The sequence below is a fragment of the Pelecanus crispus genome, chromosome Z, assembly GCF_030463565.1.
Source record: "Pelecanus crispus isolate bPelCri1 chromosome Z, bPelCri1.pri, whole genome shotgun sequence".
Lineage (NCBI taxonomy): Eukaryota > Metazoa > Chordata > Aves > Pelecaniformes > Pelecanidae > Pelecanus > Pelecanus crispus.
The window spans coordinates 76,276,213-76,296,292 of NC_134676.1; the positions used below are offsets into that span (position 1 = coordinate 76,276,213).

Here is a 20,080-nt window from a genome sequence, read left to right on the forward strand (position 1 = left end):
AGGTGTATGAAAGCAGTGGCATTTTCCTCATACCTGCACCGATTTCTTGGCCCTTGCTCTGTTTTCTTACTCAAGAGGAATGGAACTGTTAACAGTGCTTCCAGTTCAGTAATGCTTACTGGGTTTAGGCAATCCCCTGCAGATGGAAACAGGATACCCTAACATCACCGAAGAAATCTGTAGACTACAACCCTGGAAACCCAATGGGACAGCTAAGTTTCTGCAAAGGACAGAGCTGCTTCAAACGGGCACCAATTTAACAGATGCTTTCTGATTTCTGGTTCTCACTTAAGTTCTCGGTTTTTTATTTTCTAAAACTTGCCTCCATAGGTAAAGCAATCAATGTACTAGTATAATTTTATCAGTAAAGCTGTGGAGATATAAGAACATCTATGCAAGGACTATTTTTCACTCTAAGTTACTTTATCCTGGTAGCATGATCACAATTCCAAAATAACTTACCTTAAGATCAACAGATTTCCTTTCAGCATGGAGTTGGAACTGGTTACCACAGATAAAACCAGGAAGGAAAAAAGCAAACCAAATGAAACACACTAAGTATTGAAAAACGTATAACTAGAAAAATATGTCTTTTCAAACTGAATTGCCCTTGCAGACAACACCTTCCATCTGAAATGTCCAGAGAAGTTAAAAGACTTCTTTTATTTTGTCTGTTAAAAGACCATTTAAAACAATTCCTTTTTCCCCACTTTAATTCATTTTCATGTTTCACAAAACAAAATAAGAGGCAGGCACACTCTAAGGACTTGAGACCAGATGATACTACAACAGCAAACAGTACACTAGCAGTGTTCCTGCATACAGAGAAAAAAAAACAAAACCAAAAAAAGGACTGACTGATGCATTTGATAAATTCATGTCTGTTTTGATGGACCAAAGTAACTTCTGCCTTTCATTAAAGTCAAATATAGTACCTGTACACAATAATAAGAGACACAAATGCTGACAGAGTGTGCATCTCTTGATGACCCTGGTTTGGACATTTATTGAAAGGAAGCACAGAAACAGGGAAGAGCAAGCGCTATGCACTTCACACACCAAGGAAGTCTTACGTCTGACTTTGACCTGACAAAGGAACAGAAATACAGGATAAAAATCACTGTGCAACAACATTGCTTTTTCATTGTTACAGCTCACACTCCCAAAAGGCAACCACAAAAACCCAGGAAAAAGTTTTAAGACAAGTAAAGAAATTAAAAGGTCAGACAGTTCCTGCTATGGACAAAAATCAGACCTTGCAGTTCTAAGAAACAACATTCCTCATTCTGCCTCAAGTCGAGGTAAGACAGGAAGAATAAGATTTCCAAATGCAGAGTCTTGAGTTATGAAGTATCCTGAGGAATGTGCGTGTGCGTGCTGGAAAGAGAAAAACATTTGTTAAAGCATAACTCCCCGCAGTACTGATATAATTCAAGATTTTACAGCTTCTGCAGCATTAATTATTTATTTTTCCCAGTCTGCTCCTCAACTCTGATAGTCAATAGTCAAATTCAAAACCACCATTTTAAATCAGCTGCATCTGAACAGGGTCCATCAAGGGAATTAACTTAGCCATGCCCTGCTGCTCCTTTTTCAGCAAATCCCATGGAGATGAGGCGAGTGGTAATGAACTCCTGACCACTCTCCTCTGCCTAGACCCCATGCTTCCATGCCCATCTATAAGCAACTTACAGGTCTTGGTATGTGACAGCTGCCACACATGACTGCCGGAAGTGTGCATCAGTAGTGTCACACGACCCGAGCCTGCATGTACAAATAAGATGTGACCAGACACACTCCTGTTTGACATGGGACACCAGCCTTCTGCTCATGTGATGTATATATGTTTGTTCACCTGAGGAGGGCAGCTGCTGCTTAGGGCTCTGGACAACCTTTGTAAAATCGTATGTAGCCCCTCCCAGTTCAAAGACTGGACTGCAGTAAGCTAGATGGCCTGCATATCCCTTCCTTCCACCACTAGGGAAAAGCCCTAGTGGATATCAAACTTAGCCTGAGCCAGCAGTGTGCCCTTGCAGTGATAAAGGCTACCAGCACAGTGGGCTGCAGCAGCAACACCACAGCCAGCAGGCCAAGGCAAACTACCCATGAGGCTGCATTTGTGATATTGTGTTTGGTTGGAGATACAAACTGGAGGGAGTCCAACAGAGACCCAAAGAGATGGCGGGGTGCTGAGATGGAGCTCTCAGCATCCAAAGGGATGGTGAGAGGACTGAGCTTCTTGTAAGAAGAAAAAGCTGAGGGAAGATCTTATGCTGTTTTCAGATACCCAGTGACAGAATATAGAGAAGACAGAGCCAGACTCAGAGCCAAGAAAGGCTGTGGGAAGTGCATCCCTGGAGAGCTTCAAAACTTGATTGGACCATACCCTGAACAATGGGATACAGCACTGCTGCTAGTCATTCTCTGAGCAGGGCACTGGACTAGAAGCCTCCAGAGGATCCTTCCAGCCTACAATGTTCTGTGATAAACACAAGACCCCCGCCAGAGCTCATTTCTGCTCCCATTCATTTTAGGAGAAGCAATCTGGGGCCTTTACTGGGTAACAGAAACACAACAAGGTATAGGATACATGAACAGAGTTGCTAGTTTGCATTTCAACATTTTTCCCTTTCCTGTGCTCTCTGCCAAGTCATGCTGCCTAGAGTGCCAGGAAGGCAGGTGTCCATGTACTAGCTTTCCTGCTCAATTCCCAATGTCAACACCAAAATCAACCTCAACTGACATGAGCAAAATTGCAGCAAATAGAAGCCTATAAATGTACAAATAAATTTTCCAAACCTTTCACCCCTGTCACTCATAAGTGCAGGATATTTACTTGGCATCTACTCAGATTCAACCAAGGAAAGCCCTGTGGCTAGTTCTCCCTACACTTCATGAGACATTCAGAAGTATGATGAAACTGACTCTTGACTGAAATGTACAAAACAGCTATGATGATACTGTAGGCTACATTCTTACAACCATACTGAGGGAGAATGAGCCGATATATTTAAGCTTTCATTGTAACAGAAGAGTCATAGAATCGTTTAGGTTGGAAAAGACATTTAAGATCATCCAGTCCAACCATTAACCTAACATTACCAAGCACCACTAAACGAATTAAGGGCAGAGTAGCAACCCCACACCTCCTGGCTTGGTGGCTGGATCATTTATAATGAAAGTAAAAACTAGGAATCATTAAGATTGGAAAGGACCTCTAAGGTCATCAGTCTAACCATCAACCCAACACCACCATGTCCACTAAAGCATGTCCCAAAGTGCCACATCTACCTGGTTTTTGAACACTTCCAGGGATGGTGACTCCACCACCTCTCTGGGCAGCCTGTTCCAATGCTTGACCACCCTTTCCGTGAAGAATTTTTCCTAATTTCCAATCTAAATCTCCCCTGGCGCAGCTTGAGCCCATTTGCTCTCGTCCTATCGCTAGCTGCTTGGGAGAAGAGACCAACACCCACCTCACTACAACCTCCCATCAGGTAGTTGTAGAGAGCGATAAGGTCTCCCCTCAGCCTCCTCTTCTCCAGGCTAAACAACCCCAGTTCCCTGAGCCGCTCCTCATAAGGCCTGTGCTCCAGACCCTTCACCAGCTTCGCTGCCCTTCTCTGAACACGCTCCAGCACCTCAATGTCTTTCTTGTATTGAGGGGCCCAAAACTGGACACAGTATTCCAGGTGCAGCCTCACCAGTGCCGAGTACAGGGGCACAATCACGTCCCTGCTCCTGCTGGCCACACTGTTCCTGATCCATGTTGGCCTTCTTGGCCACCTGGGCACACTGCTGGCTCATGTTCAGAAGGAACTTCATTTGTGACAAATATAGAAATGTATGAAACCTAACCTCTAAAAGGGGTTTTTCATTCTCTCTAGGTGCAGGACTGCTCTCTGAAGGGATGCACATCTAAAATAGAGCCAAGCTAAACTCTACCTGACTGTATCACCTTACCTGCAGTGCAGCCTTCTGCTGTGCTGCGATGTGCTGCTGCTCAGCATGATCACGAAAATCCTTGTTCAGCGGTGATCTTGCAAGTGCAATGCTGCAAAAAAGAACAAGATGGTATGATACATACCACAGAAAAAAATGTGTCTTTGCCATTGTAGCCATAGATTCCACGACTTCCACAGCTCACGATTTATTTGACTCACGGCTTGACAATTGTTAACTATTGTTTGGAATTACTGTTTGCTAACAGAAAAGAGAAAAGGAAAATGGAGTGACCAGAGCCACATCATTTGACCTAGCATAAACAACTGATGCCAAACTAAACCCAGAAGACTCACAGTCCTGAAGCCTGTTGTGGATTTTGCTCATGGGTGGAGTCCCACTGAAGTCAGTGGAACCACTGGGGTGCAACATTAGACATCATCAGTGTTTTTTAAAACAACAGCTTTGTGTTTTCATCATTACTCAGTCACTCAGTGACTGTCCTAAACAACTGGGATAAACAGAAGCATTAACAAGAGCTCTGCAGTTTTCAGTATAAGACCAGTTCTTCGGCAGGTGGGTGGCAGATCAGTGCTTATGGTAAAGGAGCTTCATATTGACATAACTGAAACAATTAATGATCCTCTGATGATAGCTTAGAGTACCTAAAATTGATTTTACTTATCTATCTCAGTGCAGCATACATTAGGTTTCAAATGAAAATTTCTGAATAGGTTTTCTTTATATCTTAAGACTTGTCCACCGTGTTAATCAAAGAAGAAGAAATAAAAAGCAGACCTTTTTTTTTCCCCAACTCTGTGTAAGTAACATGATCAGCCATCCTCCAGATAGAAATCAGTGAGGACTGCCATTAGAGCTGTATCACAAGGCAACGCACAACTACGTCTGAAATTGGCTCTGGAGATTGGTGCTGAAAGCCCAGCTCTCCTCAGTCATAGAGACAAAAGTATGAAGGACCACAAGGGATCCAAACAAACTCATCACCCAACCTTTCCCAGCAGCTTCAATGTCAACAGCTGATTCAGTAAACCAGTTTTGCAAAAGCAGCCATGCTCATGAAAAGACCTTTAGCCAAACCTACACCTAAATGCATAACGAAAGCTAACTGACAATCCTCTGAACAGATTTTATGACAAATACTAAGATCAGCTTCACTGCTGGAGAAAAGTACTACTCAGTTTATTTAAAACCTAATATTTTCAGTTGTTTTGAAGGTATTTATTTTGCACTTAATTCTGTACCCTCTAACTTTTCAATGTAATTTCTGTAGATAATGTTAAGGCTTCATCATAAGTTGACACTTTTCAAGAGAGGTCTTCTGTTCTTGGATAGAGGATTCCCAAGTGCCAAGGCCAGAAATCAATTAACTCAATTAACCCTTATGCTGGCCATGCCACTATTGTGCTTCAGGTACCTCAAGCTTTTTTCTGTCAAGTTTGCAGAATTTCTGTGGTCTCATTTCTGACAACTCTGTGGTCCAAAACCTTTGGCACAACAGCTCTGCCACAGAACCGTCAGCTTCTCAAAAATCACACATCAGCCCACCATGCCAAAGCAGAGAGTTTGCGGGCTGCTTTGTAGGCTCCTCCCCATCCCCACTTTCAAAATTAGTAAAGTCTAATTCTGCTCACTAGCATATAGTGTTATTTTTCCTTAAACAAAAGAGAAAGCAAACAAGCACTCCCCAAAACTGTGCCAGACTTGCAATAAAGTATGGAAACACTGTAGCCAGGAGTCAGGGGTTGTACATAAGAGTATGATATTTCTATTTTCTTCTCTAATCAATAATTTTGCTTGAATACTAACTGTATACAGAGTCAGAGATCTAACTCGGGCAATTTTTAAAAATATTCTGCATGCTTTTTGACAGTATGAAGGAATTGAAGGTGACCTAGAATCTCCTTGAAAAAAGACACAGGCAGCATTCAGACTGTATTCAGAGTATTTGAGTCTTGTACAGACACTGCATGTAACACAGTGTCTAGAATACGGCACTGCACTCATTTCATGCTAACCCAAAAGCTCAACTATCTCAATTTCTCCATGTAAACCAGTGTGTGATTTTCTAGTTACTGATTTATGACAGAAATCTAATCTTTTTGTCTTAAATGGGAGAAATCCTGGTGACAGCTCCCAAACTCAGATTAGATTATCACACCTTATGGTGTAGAATCATCCTTACACCACAGTATCTTGTACAAGAAGATCTGCAATTACATAAAGGGGCTTTGTCTTGCACACAGGGAGTTTCAAGGATAACTCACTCGTTGCTGTTGTTCTTCTCTAAACACACAGTACCCTGAACCTAATGGTCTGCTACTTCCATTCCTTAGGGCATTTCAGCTTAATAATTAAATGCTTTCTCAGTGCCTGCTACCTGATTCTTCTTTTGAGGTTGACTTTAATACAGTTGAGTAAGTGCATCTGCTTCTCCCCTTCTCTAATGCAAGTTATATAAGCCAAAATTCAGGGTCTGTAAACAATTTTAAATACTAATATGTTCCTAAAGTGCAAGGTCTCTCTGACTGGTTATTGAAGATGGTCGGGAAACATTTCTGTTAAGTGTTTATGTAAGTTTACAGCTCACTTGCTTTTTTTTTTCCTTTGATGTAATCAGTGATGTCCAAACAGGTCTAAGAACATAAAATACCTGGCTCCAGGGTGATTTGTGGAAGACTGGTTTTGCATAAGTAACTTTCTCTTCTCCTTGTCTAGTTCTGCCAGGATTGCAACCCTATTTTTATTCTGGAAACCTGGTGGGAATGACAGAAAAATATTAGAGAGATTTACTTGATTTCTATGGCCCAACTCTTACCCTATGGAATTAAATGACTCTGTACAATATGACATTATGATGAATACACTAATCTTCAAAACTTTGCACCCATCTGAAAGGCTATTAATAAATAGGTTTCATTTTTCCTTTTCTCATTTTACAACATGAAGTAGGTTCTTTAAGCTATCATACATATTAATACATTTTAAAATCCACGTTTCTATCTCAGGTTAGATCCTACCCCTTCCCAAGCCAGCTCTGGAGCTATAAACAAGGTACATGATCAAATACTTGCCTTTTAAAAAAAAGTAAACTTACCATTTCTAGATTTAAAATGAAGTCACTGAACATAGAACTCAATGATAATTATGGAGTAATATACTGACAGGGCCTAATTTCTCATGTCAGTGAACTCAAACTATAATACAAGTTTTACATATCTAACAGGTAAGAATGAGATGACCGCTAAGCTTGCACATGTACTTATATAAAAAAATTACAACCTTTTATTCAATCTGTGCAGAAAGCTTTTAGTTTTAATATACCGATGTCCTTACATATACATGCTACCCTTCTGAGTATGACCACAATGCTGGAATAGAGAAGCAGAATTAAACTGTCTGGACACAATACAAGAGCATGGCCTTTATTTGCTCTGTTTCTGCCAAAGGGATCTTGTATACTAGAGAAGGGGTCATGAAGTAGAGTGACTGAGGGAATTTAGAAAATGCCTACAATAGTTGCTATCTGTATATTTTTGAAGTTGCCTTCTAAATGAAAATGTGGCAAAACTGCTGCACTTACACAGAACTCTTATACGGTAAAGGATCTTATTGCGGCCACCAAATAAATGAGATACACAAGTCCCTGCTGTTGCCCAGTATGCCCAGTATAGCACAACTGAGGACAACAGCTACAAAGCTGATTCTTATAGGCCTTTATACCACTAAGGACACTCCTCATGTCAAGAATATTTTTTAAATCTCTAATTTGCTGTTATTCTATAAATATCAAGCCAGTACACTGTCATAAAAAAAAGATAGATGTGAAAGTCAAGTTATCTCCTTTATTTCCTCCGTACAAAAAGTCAAAGTCATTCCCACTGGAAACTGCTGTGTGTTGTGCCGCCGCCCCTGTCTTGAGTGCTCTTTTAGTAACACCACTAAAAAATGGGAGCCCACAAGCTGTTAGGATGGCCAGACATGGTAACTCTTAAGGGGAATATTAGCATGTCAAGGTAAAATGATTTCAAATTTATTTTCGGTAACTGCACTCAAGGTTCATTCCCTTTGAGGGATCTTTTGTTGCTGCTCAATTACATAATGCAATATTCCTTTCATCAGCATGGCTCAATGAAGGAGAGAATTATCAGGTAGAAACCTTCAACTCTAAATAATAATTTTCACCCATACTACCTTGCTACCAAACCCTGACCTTTTTCTTTTCCTGTGCCTAACATACACACCCCTAAGCCTCAGTGTCTCAGAGTTCTCGAAAAGAGCAGTTGTTCGATTACATTTTACAGTGGTTTTATGCAAGATCACCCTTAATCATCTTTACATTTGTTAACAGATTTTTTAAATTAAATGTAATTAATTGTTATTTTCCCATCTGTTACTCTCTCCTTCCCACATGGCATTAGTTCCACTTAAACTCCATTTTGTAAGTGTATTGATTCAGGTCTTGGATGTTTCTCTGCTCTTTAGGTATTGTACGCTACCTGGTTTTGAACACCCTGCACTTGCAATGAGTTTGAAACATTACAATACAGCTGAATGCGTGCTCTAAGAGATACAAAGGCTGAGAGATCTTGAGATTCAACATTTCTGAGTTGCAGCTAGCCCACACTTTACTTTCTTGTAAATTCTGGAGACAATGCTGTAATAGGATGACTGAAGTACCTCTAAGAGGGTCTGAGCTAAAGTGATCACCTCTATATGCTCATTCTACACAGTTTTCAGCCAGAAAGCTTAATACTTGACATATTACTCAGCAGCCTTCTGCTAGTGCTTGTTTATCCCAAACTGCATAAATCTAAATGCATGCTTGGAATTCAGATGATATGGTGATTGAGGCAAGAAAAAGGAGACCACTTTTTAATAAGTTGCCTTTCAAAGCAGCTAAATAAATTAATGGCAGTGTCAGATGTCAAACTGAGCACCTGGATCCTCAGATTACTTACTCTCTAAGGTAGCACATTCAGGACATTTAAAATTTAAACCTGTTCTTTCTGACACCTCTATGTCTGAGATCAAGCACTGTATTATGTGCTCTGTGCAGCTAAAAGTTTACTTGCACCAATGTTTTGCATATGAAAAGCAGAAAATTAGAGAAAGCTGAAGCCTTGCTTAGTGATGCTGGTAGCTTTAAGAGCTCACAGCAAGCTTTACTCTTTAACCTAATCCTAACACCTGATCCTACCACCCTACCTTACCGATATGTATGTCAATTAGTTCTGCTAGCTAACTCTGCATGGCAAGAAACAGTATTACCTTTACCTACTTTTAAAGTTCTTGCTTTTAATCTCATATCTTTTCCCTGATCTGTTTGTTGCTTCAAATTAATAGTATGTGTAAGTTTTTTCTATTATGCATTATTTATCATTTGTCCATAGATGTGTAATGGCATGAAAGAGTCCTCCGACACTTTGTGTTCAAGATACGCTTCTACTTGGAAAAGTGGTTTCAAAGCTGGATGTCTACTCTAAGGTCTGTACATTAAAAAGCACTGTCACTGCACACTGTTCCGCCTGCTCAATTCAGAAAGCATTTCACAGCAATTTCTTTATGGAAGTGCATGTTTTCATAAATGGTAGCCTTCAGAAAGTGAGGCAGCAACCTCTTAAAAAGTAGAATCTAAAAACCTTATTAAACACACAATGCTTGGGAAAAAGGATGGAGTAACTGTATTTTGATTTCCTCTCCTGCTTATGACTACTGGCATCACAAAACATCATCTAATAGTCTGCTGCACGTCAGTACTTTTCAGTAACAATTTACATTCAGATATGCTTTCATATACATTGTGTGACAATGAAACAAGAGGCATATTAGCAATTCAGTAAATTAACTTGAGTTACTAAAAGATATATTAATATGTTTTGTCTGTCCCTCCAGAAAACAGCTACATGCATAGCTGAATGTAAGTCATTGATTGCTTTACAGCCACAAAGTTCTCTTCTCCAGGCTACAGCCCTCAAGTAGCAGGAGATGGTTTAAAAGCACTCTTTTGATTAGAATTTCAAAGATAAGGAGCTGCATATGAGTGCAGCTAAACCAAAGAGAATTGAATGAAAGCCTTACTTCAGGCTGTTGCTTTAAACTAAGGTTGCTATTGGAGGGAACCTCAATCCATCCCACTCCTACCAGTTTGGTGCCAGTGCCAACAATAGATGCCCAGAGCCTGAAGAAGGATCACAGGTCAGCAGGAGAGCACCTGAAGAGCAGCAGAAAGGAATTCCAGCCAGTAAGTCAGCTTCATCTGGCGCCCAACTTAAATGGCTCTATGCAAATGCACATAGCATGGGGAGTAAATGAGAAGTTAAGAGACATGCACACACCTGCAGGGCTGTGATCTTACCAGCATCACAGAGAATAGCTCCTATGACTGGAGTGTTGGAATGGAAGGATACAGGCTCTTTAGGAAGGACAGGCAGGGGAGACAGGGAGGGGGTGTTGCCCTCTATGTCAATGACCAGCTGGAATGCATGGAGCTCCAGCTGGGATGGATGAGGAACTGACTAGAGCTTATGGGTCAGGATTAAAGGGAGGGCAGGGACAGGTGACATTATAGCAGAGGTCTGCTACAGGCCACCTGACCAGGAAGACTAAGCAGATGAGGGCCTCTACAGACAGATAGGAGCAGCCTCACATTCACAAGCCCTGGTCCTTATGGAAGACTTCAACCGCTCCGCTATCTGTTGGAGGGACAACACATCAGGGCACAAGCAATCTGGGAGAAGAGGTGCTATGCTGGACCTTGTTGTCACCAACAAGGCCGGTGGGGAAAGTGGAAGCTCCAGGGTAGCCTTGCCTGCAGTGACCATGAAGTGGTGGAGTTCAAGATCCTTAGGGCACCAAGGAGGGCACACAGCAAGCTCAGTACCCTGGAATTTGGCCTCTTCAGGGATCTGCTTGGTAGAGCACCATGGGATAAAGCCCTGGAGGGAAGAGGGGCCCAAGAAAGCTGGTTAATATTCAGGGATCACCTCCTCCAACCTCAAGAACAATGCATCCCAACAAAGAGGAAGTGAAGCAAAAATGCTAGGAGGCCTGCATGGGATGAACAAGGAGCTCCTGGACAAACTCAAACACAAAAAGGAAGCCTACAGATGGTGGAAGCAAGGACAAGTAGCCTGGCAGGAATACAGAGAAATTGTCTGAGCAGATTAGGAAAGCTTAAAGCCCTTGCAGAATCAATGGCCAGGGATGTCAAGGGCAAGAAGAAAAGATTCTATAGGTATGTCAGTGATAAAAGGAAGACCAGGGAAAATGTGGACCCCCTCCAGAAGGTAATGGGAGACCTGGTCACCTGGGATATGGAGAAGACTGAGGTACTCAATGACTTTTTTGCCTCAGTCTTCACCGGTGAGTGCTCAAACCACACCATCCAAGATGCAGAAGGCAAAGGCAGGGACTGGGAGAATGAGGAACTGCTCACTGTAGGAGAACATCAGTTCACAAGTCCACGGACCTCATGAGATGCATCCACGGGTCCTGAGGGAACTGGCAGATGAAGTTGCTAAGCCACTATACACCATATCTGAAAAGTCATGGCAGACTGGTGAAATTCCTGCTGACTGGAAAAGGGGAAACATGATGCCCATTTTTAAAAAGGGAAAAGGGGAAGACCTGGGGAACTACAGACCAGTCAGTCTCACCTCTGTGCCTGGTAAGATCACGGAGCAGATCCTCCTGGAAACTATGCTAAGGCACATGGAACACAGGTGATTGGTGGTAGCCAACGTGGCTTTACTAAGGGCAAATTGTGCCTGACAAATTTGGTGGCCCTCTATGATGGTGTTAGTGTTGGCGGATAAGGGAAGAGCAACTGACATCATCTACCTGGGCTTGTGCAAAGCATGTGACACTGTGCTGCACCACATCCTTGTCTCTAAATTGGAGAGACATGGATTTGACAAGTGGACCACTCGGTGGATAAAGAACCTGGAATATTGTGTTCAGCTCTGGGGCCCCCAACATAAGAAGGACACAGACCCATTGAACTGAGTCCAGAGGAGGGCCATGAAGATGGTCAGAGGGCTGGAGCACCTCTCCTATGAAGACAGGCTGAGAGAGTTGGGGTTGTTCAGCCTGGAGAAAAGAAGGCTGCGGGGAGACCTTAGGGCAGCTTTCCAGTACCTGACAGGGGACTACAAGCAAGCTGGAGAGGGACTTTTTACAAGGGCATGTAGTGCTCAGACAAGGGGTAATGGCTTTAAACTGAAAGAGGGTAGATTTAGATTAGATATAGGGAAGACATTCTTCACTATGAGGGTGGCGAGACACTAGAACAGGTTGCCCAGAGAAGCTGTGGATGCCCCATCCCTGGAAGTGTTCAAGTGTTCTCCTTGTTAATGCATGTTGTCTAAGTACTGTGAAGTACTGCTGCAGAATTACCAAGCACCTGCAAGTCCTTTCTGTAATTTAGAAGCTGATTTCCAGCCTGCCCCCACCCAAATGTACCACTGTGGTCTATGAGCTCATCTTGTGGACAACACACAGCATGTTAAAAGCTTTTCCATTTCTTTTAAATGCTGTAATCAGTCTCATGCAATCAGTTCCATGTGGTACTAACGGCCTGAAGTAAGGCTTTTATTCAATTCTCAGCTCCTCATCTTTGAAATTCTAATCAAAAGAGTGCTCTCCTAAGAGTCCAATGAATTAAAGAAAGTCCAGTCCACAAAATCTTAACCTTTGTAGTCCAAGTCTGCAGTTAACAGAAAACTCAGTTGGAAAACACTTGGTACTGATTAAAGGGAAAGAAACAACTCGGTACAAAAAATTACAAGCACAGCCTACCATGTAGAAGGCTAATGTTTAATCCATCCTTACAGTTCTGAGTAAATGCTACTATTTATAACCCTTTCAGTGGCTGTTTCAGCAAATCCCTATTTCTTTTGTTCAAGAAGAGGGAAATGAGAGAATGAATTGCTTGAACGGCACCAATACGCGTGCCATGCAGCAAGCATTTGTCTCCATCATTTTCACTACTAGGCTGCATCTGGCCAAGAGAAGGTACAGAGGCCTTGAACTGTTGTTCATATTTATCTGTTCCTTTCTAACTTTTCTAGGTGTACTATTTATAGGCTCATTTGGGTGATTAAACTTGATAGTGTTTCTTGCCTGCTTAGTGCAAATAGTTTTCATATGATAATTAAACAGTTCCTTTAGTGAGTCTCTAAAGGGTATCTCAAAGTATAAAAGCAGATTCCAAGGCTCTACTAAATTATAAACTCTGGAATCTGGAGAGAAGCAAAGGCATTCTGGCACTAAAAACTCATCCTACTTCTTAGTAAACTCACATATTTAAGAAAAAATAGGTTTTAACTCTCTGTGACAACATTCTATTCCTTGCAATAATGCTGACTTGGTATTCACAGAATACAGCAAGATTTGCCACTGTGTATCAAAACTTCTCAGAGTTAAAATTTGCAGACAACTACCTGCAATCTGCAGTACTCCTCTCCCAAGACTTTACAAAAGCTCAACAAGCATTACAAAACTAACTTATTTTGGTCAAGCAGAAAGTAAAATCCATCTTTTGGACCATAACATTTCTTCTGTGTTTGTTCTGAAAGCAGAAGGCTGTTGTGGGGGGAGGGGGAGGAAACCACACAAGTGATCTGGTACCCCTTCAAAGTATCAGCACTTCAGAATTAATTACACCCCAACTTTATGGGACTGCTTTCCTGGATAAGGATACTCACACACAAATGTGCATGAAGAAGTCTCAGGTTGCCGGGAGACTGAATTCTGAATTCAATTCTCATAACCAGTAAGTGAAAAGCCATACCTGAGAAGCGCCTTTCTCCTCAGCTCTTCCATGGAAGAGACAAGCCTCAGAGTTCCACTAAGATTTCCAGAAATCACCTCTAGAGGGCGATTTAAGATGCTCCTTCAATTTATCGTGTGACACGCCCCCCCCCCCCGCCACCCCCCCCCCACCCGCGACCCTCAGCTCCCTCTAATGCACATGCCTTGGCCTGGAACAATTTTACGGATGCAACTGAGATGTGTCATCATGCAAAGAAATATTTAATCGGAGTTAGCATTATGATTTTATTTGCCTTTTCCTCCTAGGCCTGGCCACTTGCTATCTATCCTTGACAGCTATTACTGCCTGGGTCTTGCTGCTCCCATCATGACACGGAATATATTAGATTTCTGGCTGTTCCCTGATACTGAGCGCAAGAGCTGCAAGTCACGTCAATGCTAAGTGTTGTAAGTGTCTGAAATACGCTTCAGGAAATAACCACAGCACCATAGGCCTGATAGGTATAGAATCATAGAATCACAGAATGCTTTGGGTTGGAAGGGACCTTTAGAGGTCATCTAGCCCAACCCCCCTGCACTGAGCAGGGACAGCTTTAACTAGATCAGGTTGCTCAGAGCCCCATCCAACCTGACCTGGAATGTTTCCAGGGATGGGGCCTCCACTACCTCTCTGGGGAACCTGTTCCAGTGTTTCACCACCCTCATTGTAAAAAATTGCTTCCTTATATCCAGTCTAAATCTACCCTCCTTTAGTTTAGGTACTTCATAACCTGAGCACGAAGGAATGCACAGTAATTCAGAGCTCCTCAGCCATCAGTGGTCTTTTTCAACCATTTAATGTGTGTGCCTTTTCCCAGAAGGCTTGCTCACATTCTGCCACTTTCAGCCCCACCTTCCTGCCTCTGTTCCTCATTTTGCTCTTTGTAAACTCATGGTTTTGGTGACTTCACTAACACTTTGCACATAGTCTTTCCCCTTGAATACTTAGAGTAAAACCTACCTTGTCCTGAAGGATTTGCTGCCATCCTTCAATTTTCAGCCCTAGTTTTATTCACCCGCAGTTCAAATCTATTAACCCCACAAATATCTGCAAAACATACACAATATAAGATAAACACATTCCTTTAAAAGAAAAGCTTAGATTTCATTCTGTTACAGATTTCATAAATGTGGCAACTGTTACAAAGCATAAGCCAAATACAGCGTGTGTATGGCTTAAAATACGCAGTACTATTTATATTGTTCTGATTTAAATTTTTAGTTTGAAATATCAAAACTTGTGATCAATTCTTTTTCACATACTAGTAACTGAAGAATAACCTTTAGAGTCATTCTGGAGTCACACACCCATTTTCCTAACAGAACTTCTTCCTGACAAAGTACGTCAGACTACACTTAAGAGTCATGTTAAAGCATTATACTCCTTAAATGCTAGAGCCCCAAACGACCTCAGTTTAGGGTCTAACTCAAGAAAACTGATGATTTGAGGAAAGAAAATATAAATTCCAGCTACAAGGCCTGCTGAAGGTTACCATCCTCACAGCTGTGGCAAAACAAAAAGAGATGCCTGCTCCTCAGCCATACGTCACCTCGGGCCACCATCAACTTCTGTTTCCATTAAGGTGCTGGGCTGCGAAGTGCAGTGGCGAAGGGCTCCAGCTCAGCCGGGTGGACGGGAGGGATGGTGACACTGAATCCTGCGGGAAACACGAACCAGAAATCTGCCAGGTTTCAACGGGAGACCAGGAAGCAGTTACAGCCCGGAGCTGCGGGTCCCTGAGCAGCAACGCCAGCGCGACGGAAAGGCAGCTCATCAGCAGCGTTAGCCAAGAGCAGTGACACCGGGCAGGATGCGTTTCCCCAGGAGGAAGGCTGTGGCCCGCACCGCGGCAGCGGGCTGGGGAGAAGCCAAGATCCGCGGGGCCGCACCCGCCGGCGGGCTCGCAGACCGCCGCCGCCCGGCCGCCGCCGGGAGGGCACCATGCGGAGAGCCCCGCGGCGGGCGGCGCCCGGGCCCGGGCTCTCAGGGGACCGGGGGGCCGCGCTCCCACCGCCGGCGGCAGCGGGGCCTCCCGGCGCTGCCTGCCCCCCGCCCGACGGAATGGACTCTCCCACCCCTCCTCCCCCGTGTGTGTGGACTCTCCCGCTCACCGTCTCCCCCCCGCCCACAACGGGCGGGCTTTTCCCGCTCACGCTCTCCCGCCCTCCCCGGGCCGGCGGGGATGCACCACCCGTCCCTGCCCGGCCCTCCCCGTACCCACCTGCCGCGGGCTCGGGCTCGGGCTCGGGCTCGGGCTCGGGCTCCGGCTCCGGCTCCTTCCCGCCCGCCCCCAGCCGCAGCCCGGCGGCCGCCCGGCCGCCCCACCCCGCCCCGCCCCCTTCCCAGCTCGGCGCTCCCTGCCGCAGCCAATGAGCTCGCGGCACATGCTCATGACGCACCGCCCGCGCGACGACACCCCCTCCCCTCCGCCCGCACCGCCCATCTCCTTCCTGGCTGGTGGAGAAGTGCGTCACGGCGTGTGGCTTGACGGACAGGCAGGTGTGGCCAGTCCGCTTCAAGCGGGGTGAGGAGGACCCGCCTCCGCCTCGCTCTGGGGCTGCCCGTGGTATCTAGGCAACGGGTGGGACCGGCATGGCGGCCCGCTCCGCCGGCCTCTGCCCGCGCTGTCGGGGCCGGGGGACGCGGGCTTCCGCGGGGGAGGCTTAGTAAGGCCCCAGCGATTGCTCCGTTCAGGCTGGAATACTGTGTCCACTTTTGGGCCCCTCAAGACAAGAAGGACATTGAGGTGCTGGAGCGTGTTCAGAGAAGGGCAGCGAAGCTGGTGAAGGGTCTGGAGCACAGGCCTTATGAGGAGCGGCTGAGGGAACTGGGGTTGTTTAGCCTGGAGAAGAGGAGGCTGAGGGGAGACCTTATCGCTCTCTACAACTACCTGAAAGGTGGTTGTAGTGAGGTGGGTGTTGGTCTCTTCTCCCAAGTAGTTAGTGATAGGATGAGAGCAAATGGGCTCAAGCTGTGCCAGGGGAGGTTTAGGTTGGAAATTAGGAAAAAATTCTTTACGGAAAGGATAGTCAAGCATTGGAACAGGCTGCCCAGAGAGGTGGTGGAGTCACCATCCCTGGAAGTGTTCAAAAAACGGGTAGACGTGGCACTTGGGGACATGGTTTAGTCTAGTCTACTCTTGATTGGCTTAGAGCAGACTTGGTAGTGTAGGTTAGTGGTTGGACTGGATGATCTTAAAGGTCTTTTCCAACCTAAATGATTCTATGATTTACACTGTATTCCTGCTTCGTGGTTCCTGCAAGGGGCATCACCCAGCCTACAAGGAGGGGTTCAGGGGCAAGTCCGAGGGTGACCCTTGGATCACACTAAGGGGACTTTAGGCATCTGTGTAGTTAAATGGGAAAAAAAGAAAAGTGGAAGGGGAGCACAGAATCATGGAATCGTTTAGGGTGGAAAAGACCTTTAAGATCAGCCAGTCCAACCGTTAGCCTAAAACTACCAAGTCCACCACTAAACCAGTTAAAGTTCGAGTAATAATTAATTTCATGTTTCCTGGCTTGGTGGCTGGGTTAATTTTTTTGATGAAAGTAAAACTAGGCATCACTAAGGTTGTAAAGGATCTCTTAAGATCATCAGCCCAACTGCCAACCCAACACTACCATGCCTACTAAACCATGTCCCAAAGTGCCACGTCTACACGTTTTTTGAACGCCTTCAGGAATCAGGGCCGGTGACTCCACCACCTCTCTGGGCAGCCTGTTCCAATGCTTGACCAAGGGTTGCTTATTTTTTTATCACAGCCACAGAGTTTGAACACAGCAGGAACAAGTATTTGGCATGAATTCCAAAAAGGGTTGTGCGTTCATGTTACTAATGCATGGTTTGTTTTTGAAATGTCAAGTTACAGCTTTATAAATCGAGAGTATCTTTTCTTAAGTGATCCAACCTGTCCTGGAGGATAAGCCTTAGTCTTAAACAGCAATCTGTGACTTTTATTTTCCATCCTTGTGGTTAAAATACTGCAGTTTGACTCAAACCAAGCTGAGTAGTGATTTGAACTGTGACCCTTAAGAGCTGTACCCCTGATCATACACGAGTAAAGTCAATTCTTAAGAACTGCAATAAGTAAGTAGTATAACGGGCTGCAAACACATGGGGCCAACACTGACCTGGCTAGCCAAGAAAACAGTCACATTGCCTACGTCAGATTTATACGCAGGGTTTTTTTTAAGGCAGTAAACAATTTTCATGAAATAAAGGACCTATTTTTTAGAACCAAATTTAAAGATAAGTACAGAAAATAAGTTACTTTTTTTAAATAAGTCTTAGTTCACAATGTCTCTAGTTAGATGTGCTTTTACTGCAGGATATTAAACTTTTTAATACTGAGATTTTGGTGGTGGATGTAACAGGCATTTCTGAGCAAATGACACTTCTGGCAAGGGCAATCTTGGATCTATTAGTCAAACCTTCTGTACATTGCAGGGCATTTAATTTAATTTGCTTCCTCTTCCATCAAGTTGTAGAAGTCCATAACCTCATTGCTCTCCAGGCTTCAAGTGGCAAAAAGTCTTATTAAAAACTGTTGGTTTAGTTATGATGGAATTATTTATGTTGGTAAGAATGTACACAGGGTGTGCATAGTGCTAAATGCCACACTAGTCTGTTAGCTTGGACCACCAAATATATACGTAATTGTTGAAGGCAATTAACAATTTTTTAAGATCTTCTGCTGCAGCCAGCTATACTAGATCATGTAGAAATAAATTACATTTTTTGAGAGTGTACAGAATGTATAAAAAACCTCATACTGATAGTATCTATAACAATTGACTTAAAATAGTGACCATTAGTGTTATGCACACAAATTCTGTGAGATAGGGAATGTTCTGCTAACCAAATATGCTGTGTGTCCATGCATTTATACTTACCTTTCAAAGCCTCAGTAAGGGTGAAAATTCTTAAAACTGAACTAATTTATGTCTAGAGACTTGTAACATCCAGATTTAGAATTTGGTTACCTGGATTGTTTGCCTGGTAAAACCAGTCTCTGGGTGTTTGTGTGTGTTAATGAAAACCCAAATGAGCACCCAAGCAACGAGCACACATCTGACAATCTCAGGGATTCTTCTGTTTGCTTTAAAGCTGTGTTAATTAAGACTGTGGAAGGCAAACATTGCTGCCTTTCCCACATACAGGTGTTATTTTCGACTCTTCTCTTTGCCTGAACAGCTGATGGAGTGCCTTCCCGCCTTCTAATATTTTAGAGGTTTTTTTTTTTTAATTTTTGTAATTTCTCATTATGCCTGAAGAACTGTCATATGTGCTATTTTTTCTTCCTTTTAATTATTCTTTCTTGGATGGTTTGCAGTCCATTTTACCTAGACATCTCGCTTGTAATCCTTAACTGCTGAGAAGCATTGCAGGTGAAGAGCAGTGCAGTGCCCAGGCTGATAATCCTGCCTGGTGCATTTCTCTGCATTGTCATGCCAGGACTGAGGATGTTAAGTCATTCTGAAAAGCTGCAGTTTGAGACAGACAGGCTTAGTTGCTGGGCTCTTCTTTGGCACAGCTAACCCTGGTAGGCAGAATTAAGTAGTAGACCATGGTCCTTGGCTGGGGATCGAGGAAGGAAGGTAGAAAAGGAAGAGGTAGCAGGTTGTGCTGGTTTTGGCTGGGCAGCTGGGGTTAAACCACAACACAGGGTAGGGAGGAGGAGTCATCAACAAGGAAACTCAACTGCAGAAACGTTGGGACTCATTAATTCTGCAGGTCTGTACAAGTGTGATGAAAATTGATCATAGTAGTGACTTTGAGCATCTCTACGAAAACACGGTCCTGCCTCAAGTCAAATGATCCTTTGGCTTTGAGAGGAGTTTCATATCAGTAAATTAATTTCCTCCTTGGGTTGTGGAAAGGGGAAGGAATGTAGTAGCCCTTGAAACGAATGGGGTCTAATCTCTCATCCATCAGAATACTTTCACTTCCCTGAACTTCCTATTCTTGTTCACCATAATGAAATACCAAATTACAAAATACAGCATTCATAGTGTGTCTATTGGAAAGTCATTACAAAATCTTCAGTTTAAAAAAAGACTCTTCTTGAACATTGCCTCACAAATCTGGCCATGCTGGTTCTTGAGCCAATAAAATGCTGTTTTTCAGGCTGGCTGTTCTCTTCATCTCCATGTAGAGGGAGCTGTGTATCTCATTAAATAAACAAAAGCTGAGTTAAATTGGATGTGATACTGAAAGATCATAAACTGCAATATTTCATAATTGCCATGGGCAGTTCTGTTCACCACAGGCTACTTGCAGTTGACAAAGCTGAGGTAAAACAGTGAT

At 43.6% G+C, this 20,080-nt stretch overlaps 1 protein-coding gene across 3 annotated transcripts; it reads right to left on the reverse strand.

The window, feature by feature from the left end:
- Positions 1–978: 978 nt before the first annotated feature.
- Positions 979–15,589, reverse strand: INIP (INTS3 and NABP interacting protein). Of its 3 annotated transcripts, XM_075725898.1 has the most exons (6): positions 15,324–15,589; positions 14,735–14,821; positions 6,614–6,716; positions 3,964–4,054; positions 1,256–1,377; positions 979–1,086 (listed from the first exon to the last, which is right to left on the reverse strand). In XM_075725898.1, exons 2-5 carry the CDS (start codon positions 14,757–14,759, stop codon positions 1,282–1,284), a joined length of 315 nt encoding a protein of 104 aa, XP_075582013.1. In that variant the 5' UTR covers positions 14,760–14,821; positions 15,324–15,589; the 3' UTR covers positions 979–1,086; positions 1,256–1,281. The 3 variants fall into 3 exon arrangements, with proteins under 3 accessions (XP_075582013.1, XP_075582011.1, XP_075582012.1); XM_075725896.1 differs by having other exon boundaries at positions 979–1,377; XM_075725897.1 differs by lacking the exon at positions 15,324–15,589 and adding an exon at positions 15,267–15,317 and having other exon boundaries at positions 979–1,377.
- Positions 15,590–20,080: the final 4,491 nt, after the last annotated feature.

Coding starts and splice junctions, on each gene's coding strand:
- INIP (XM_075725898.1), bottom strand. CDS start 14,759: ATGGCAGCAAATCCTTCAGGACAAG. Junction 6,717..14,734: donor AGCAAATCCTTCAGGACAAG/GTAGGTTTTACT, acceptor CATTCCCACCAG/GTTTCCAGAATAAAAATAGG. Junction 4,055..6,613: donor ACAAATCACCCTGGAGCCAG/GTATTTTATGTT, acceptor TCTTTTTTGCAG/CATTGCACTTGCAAGATCAC.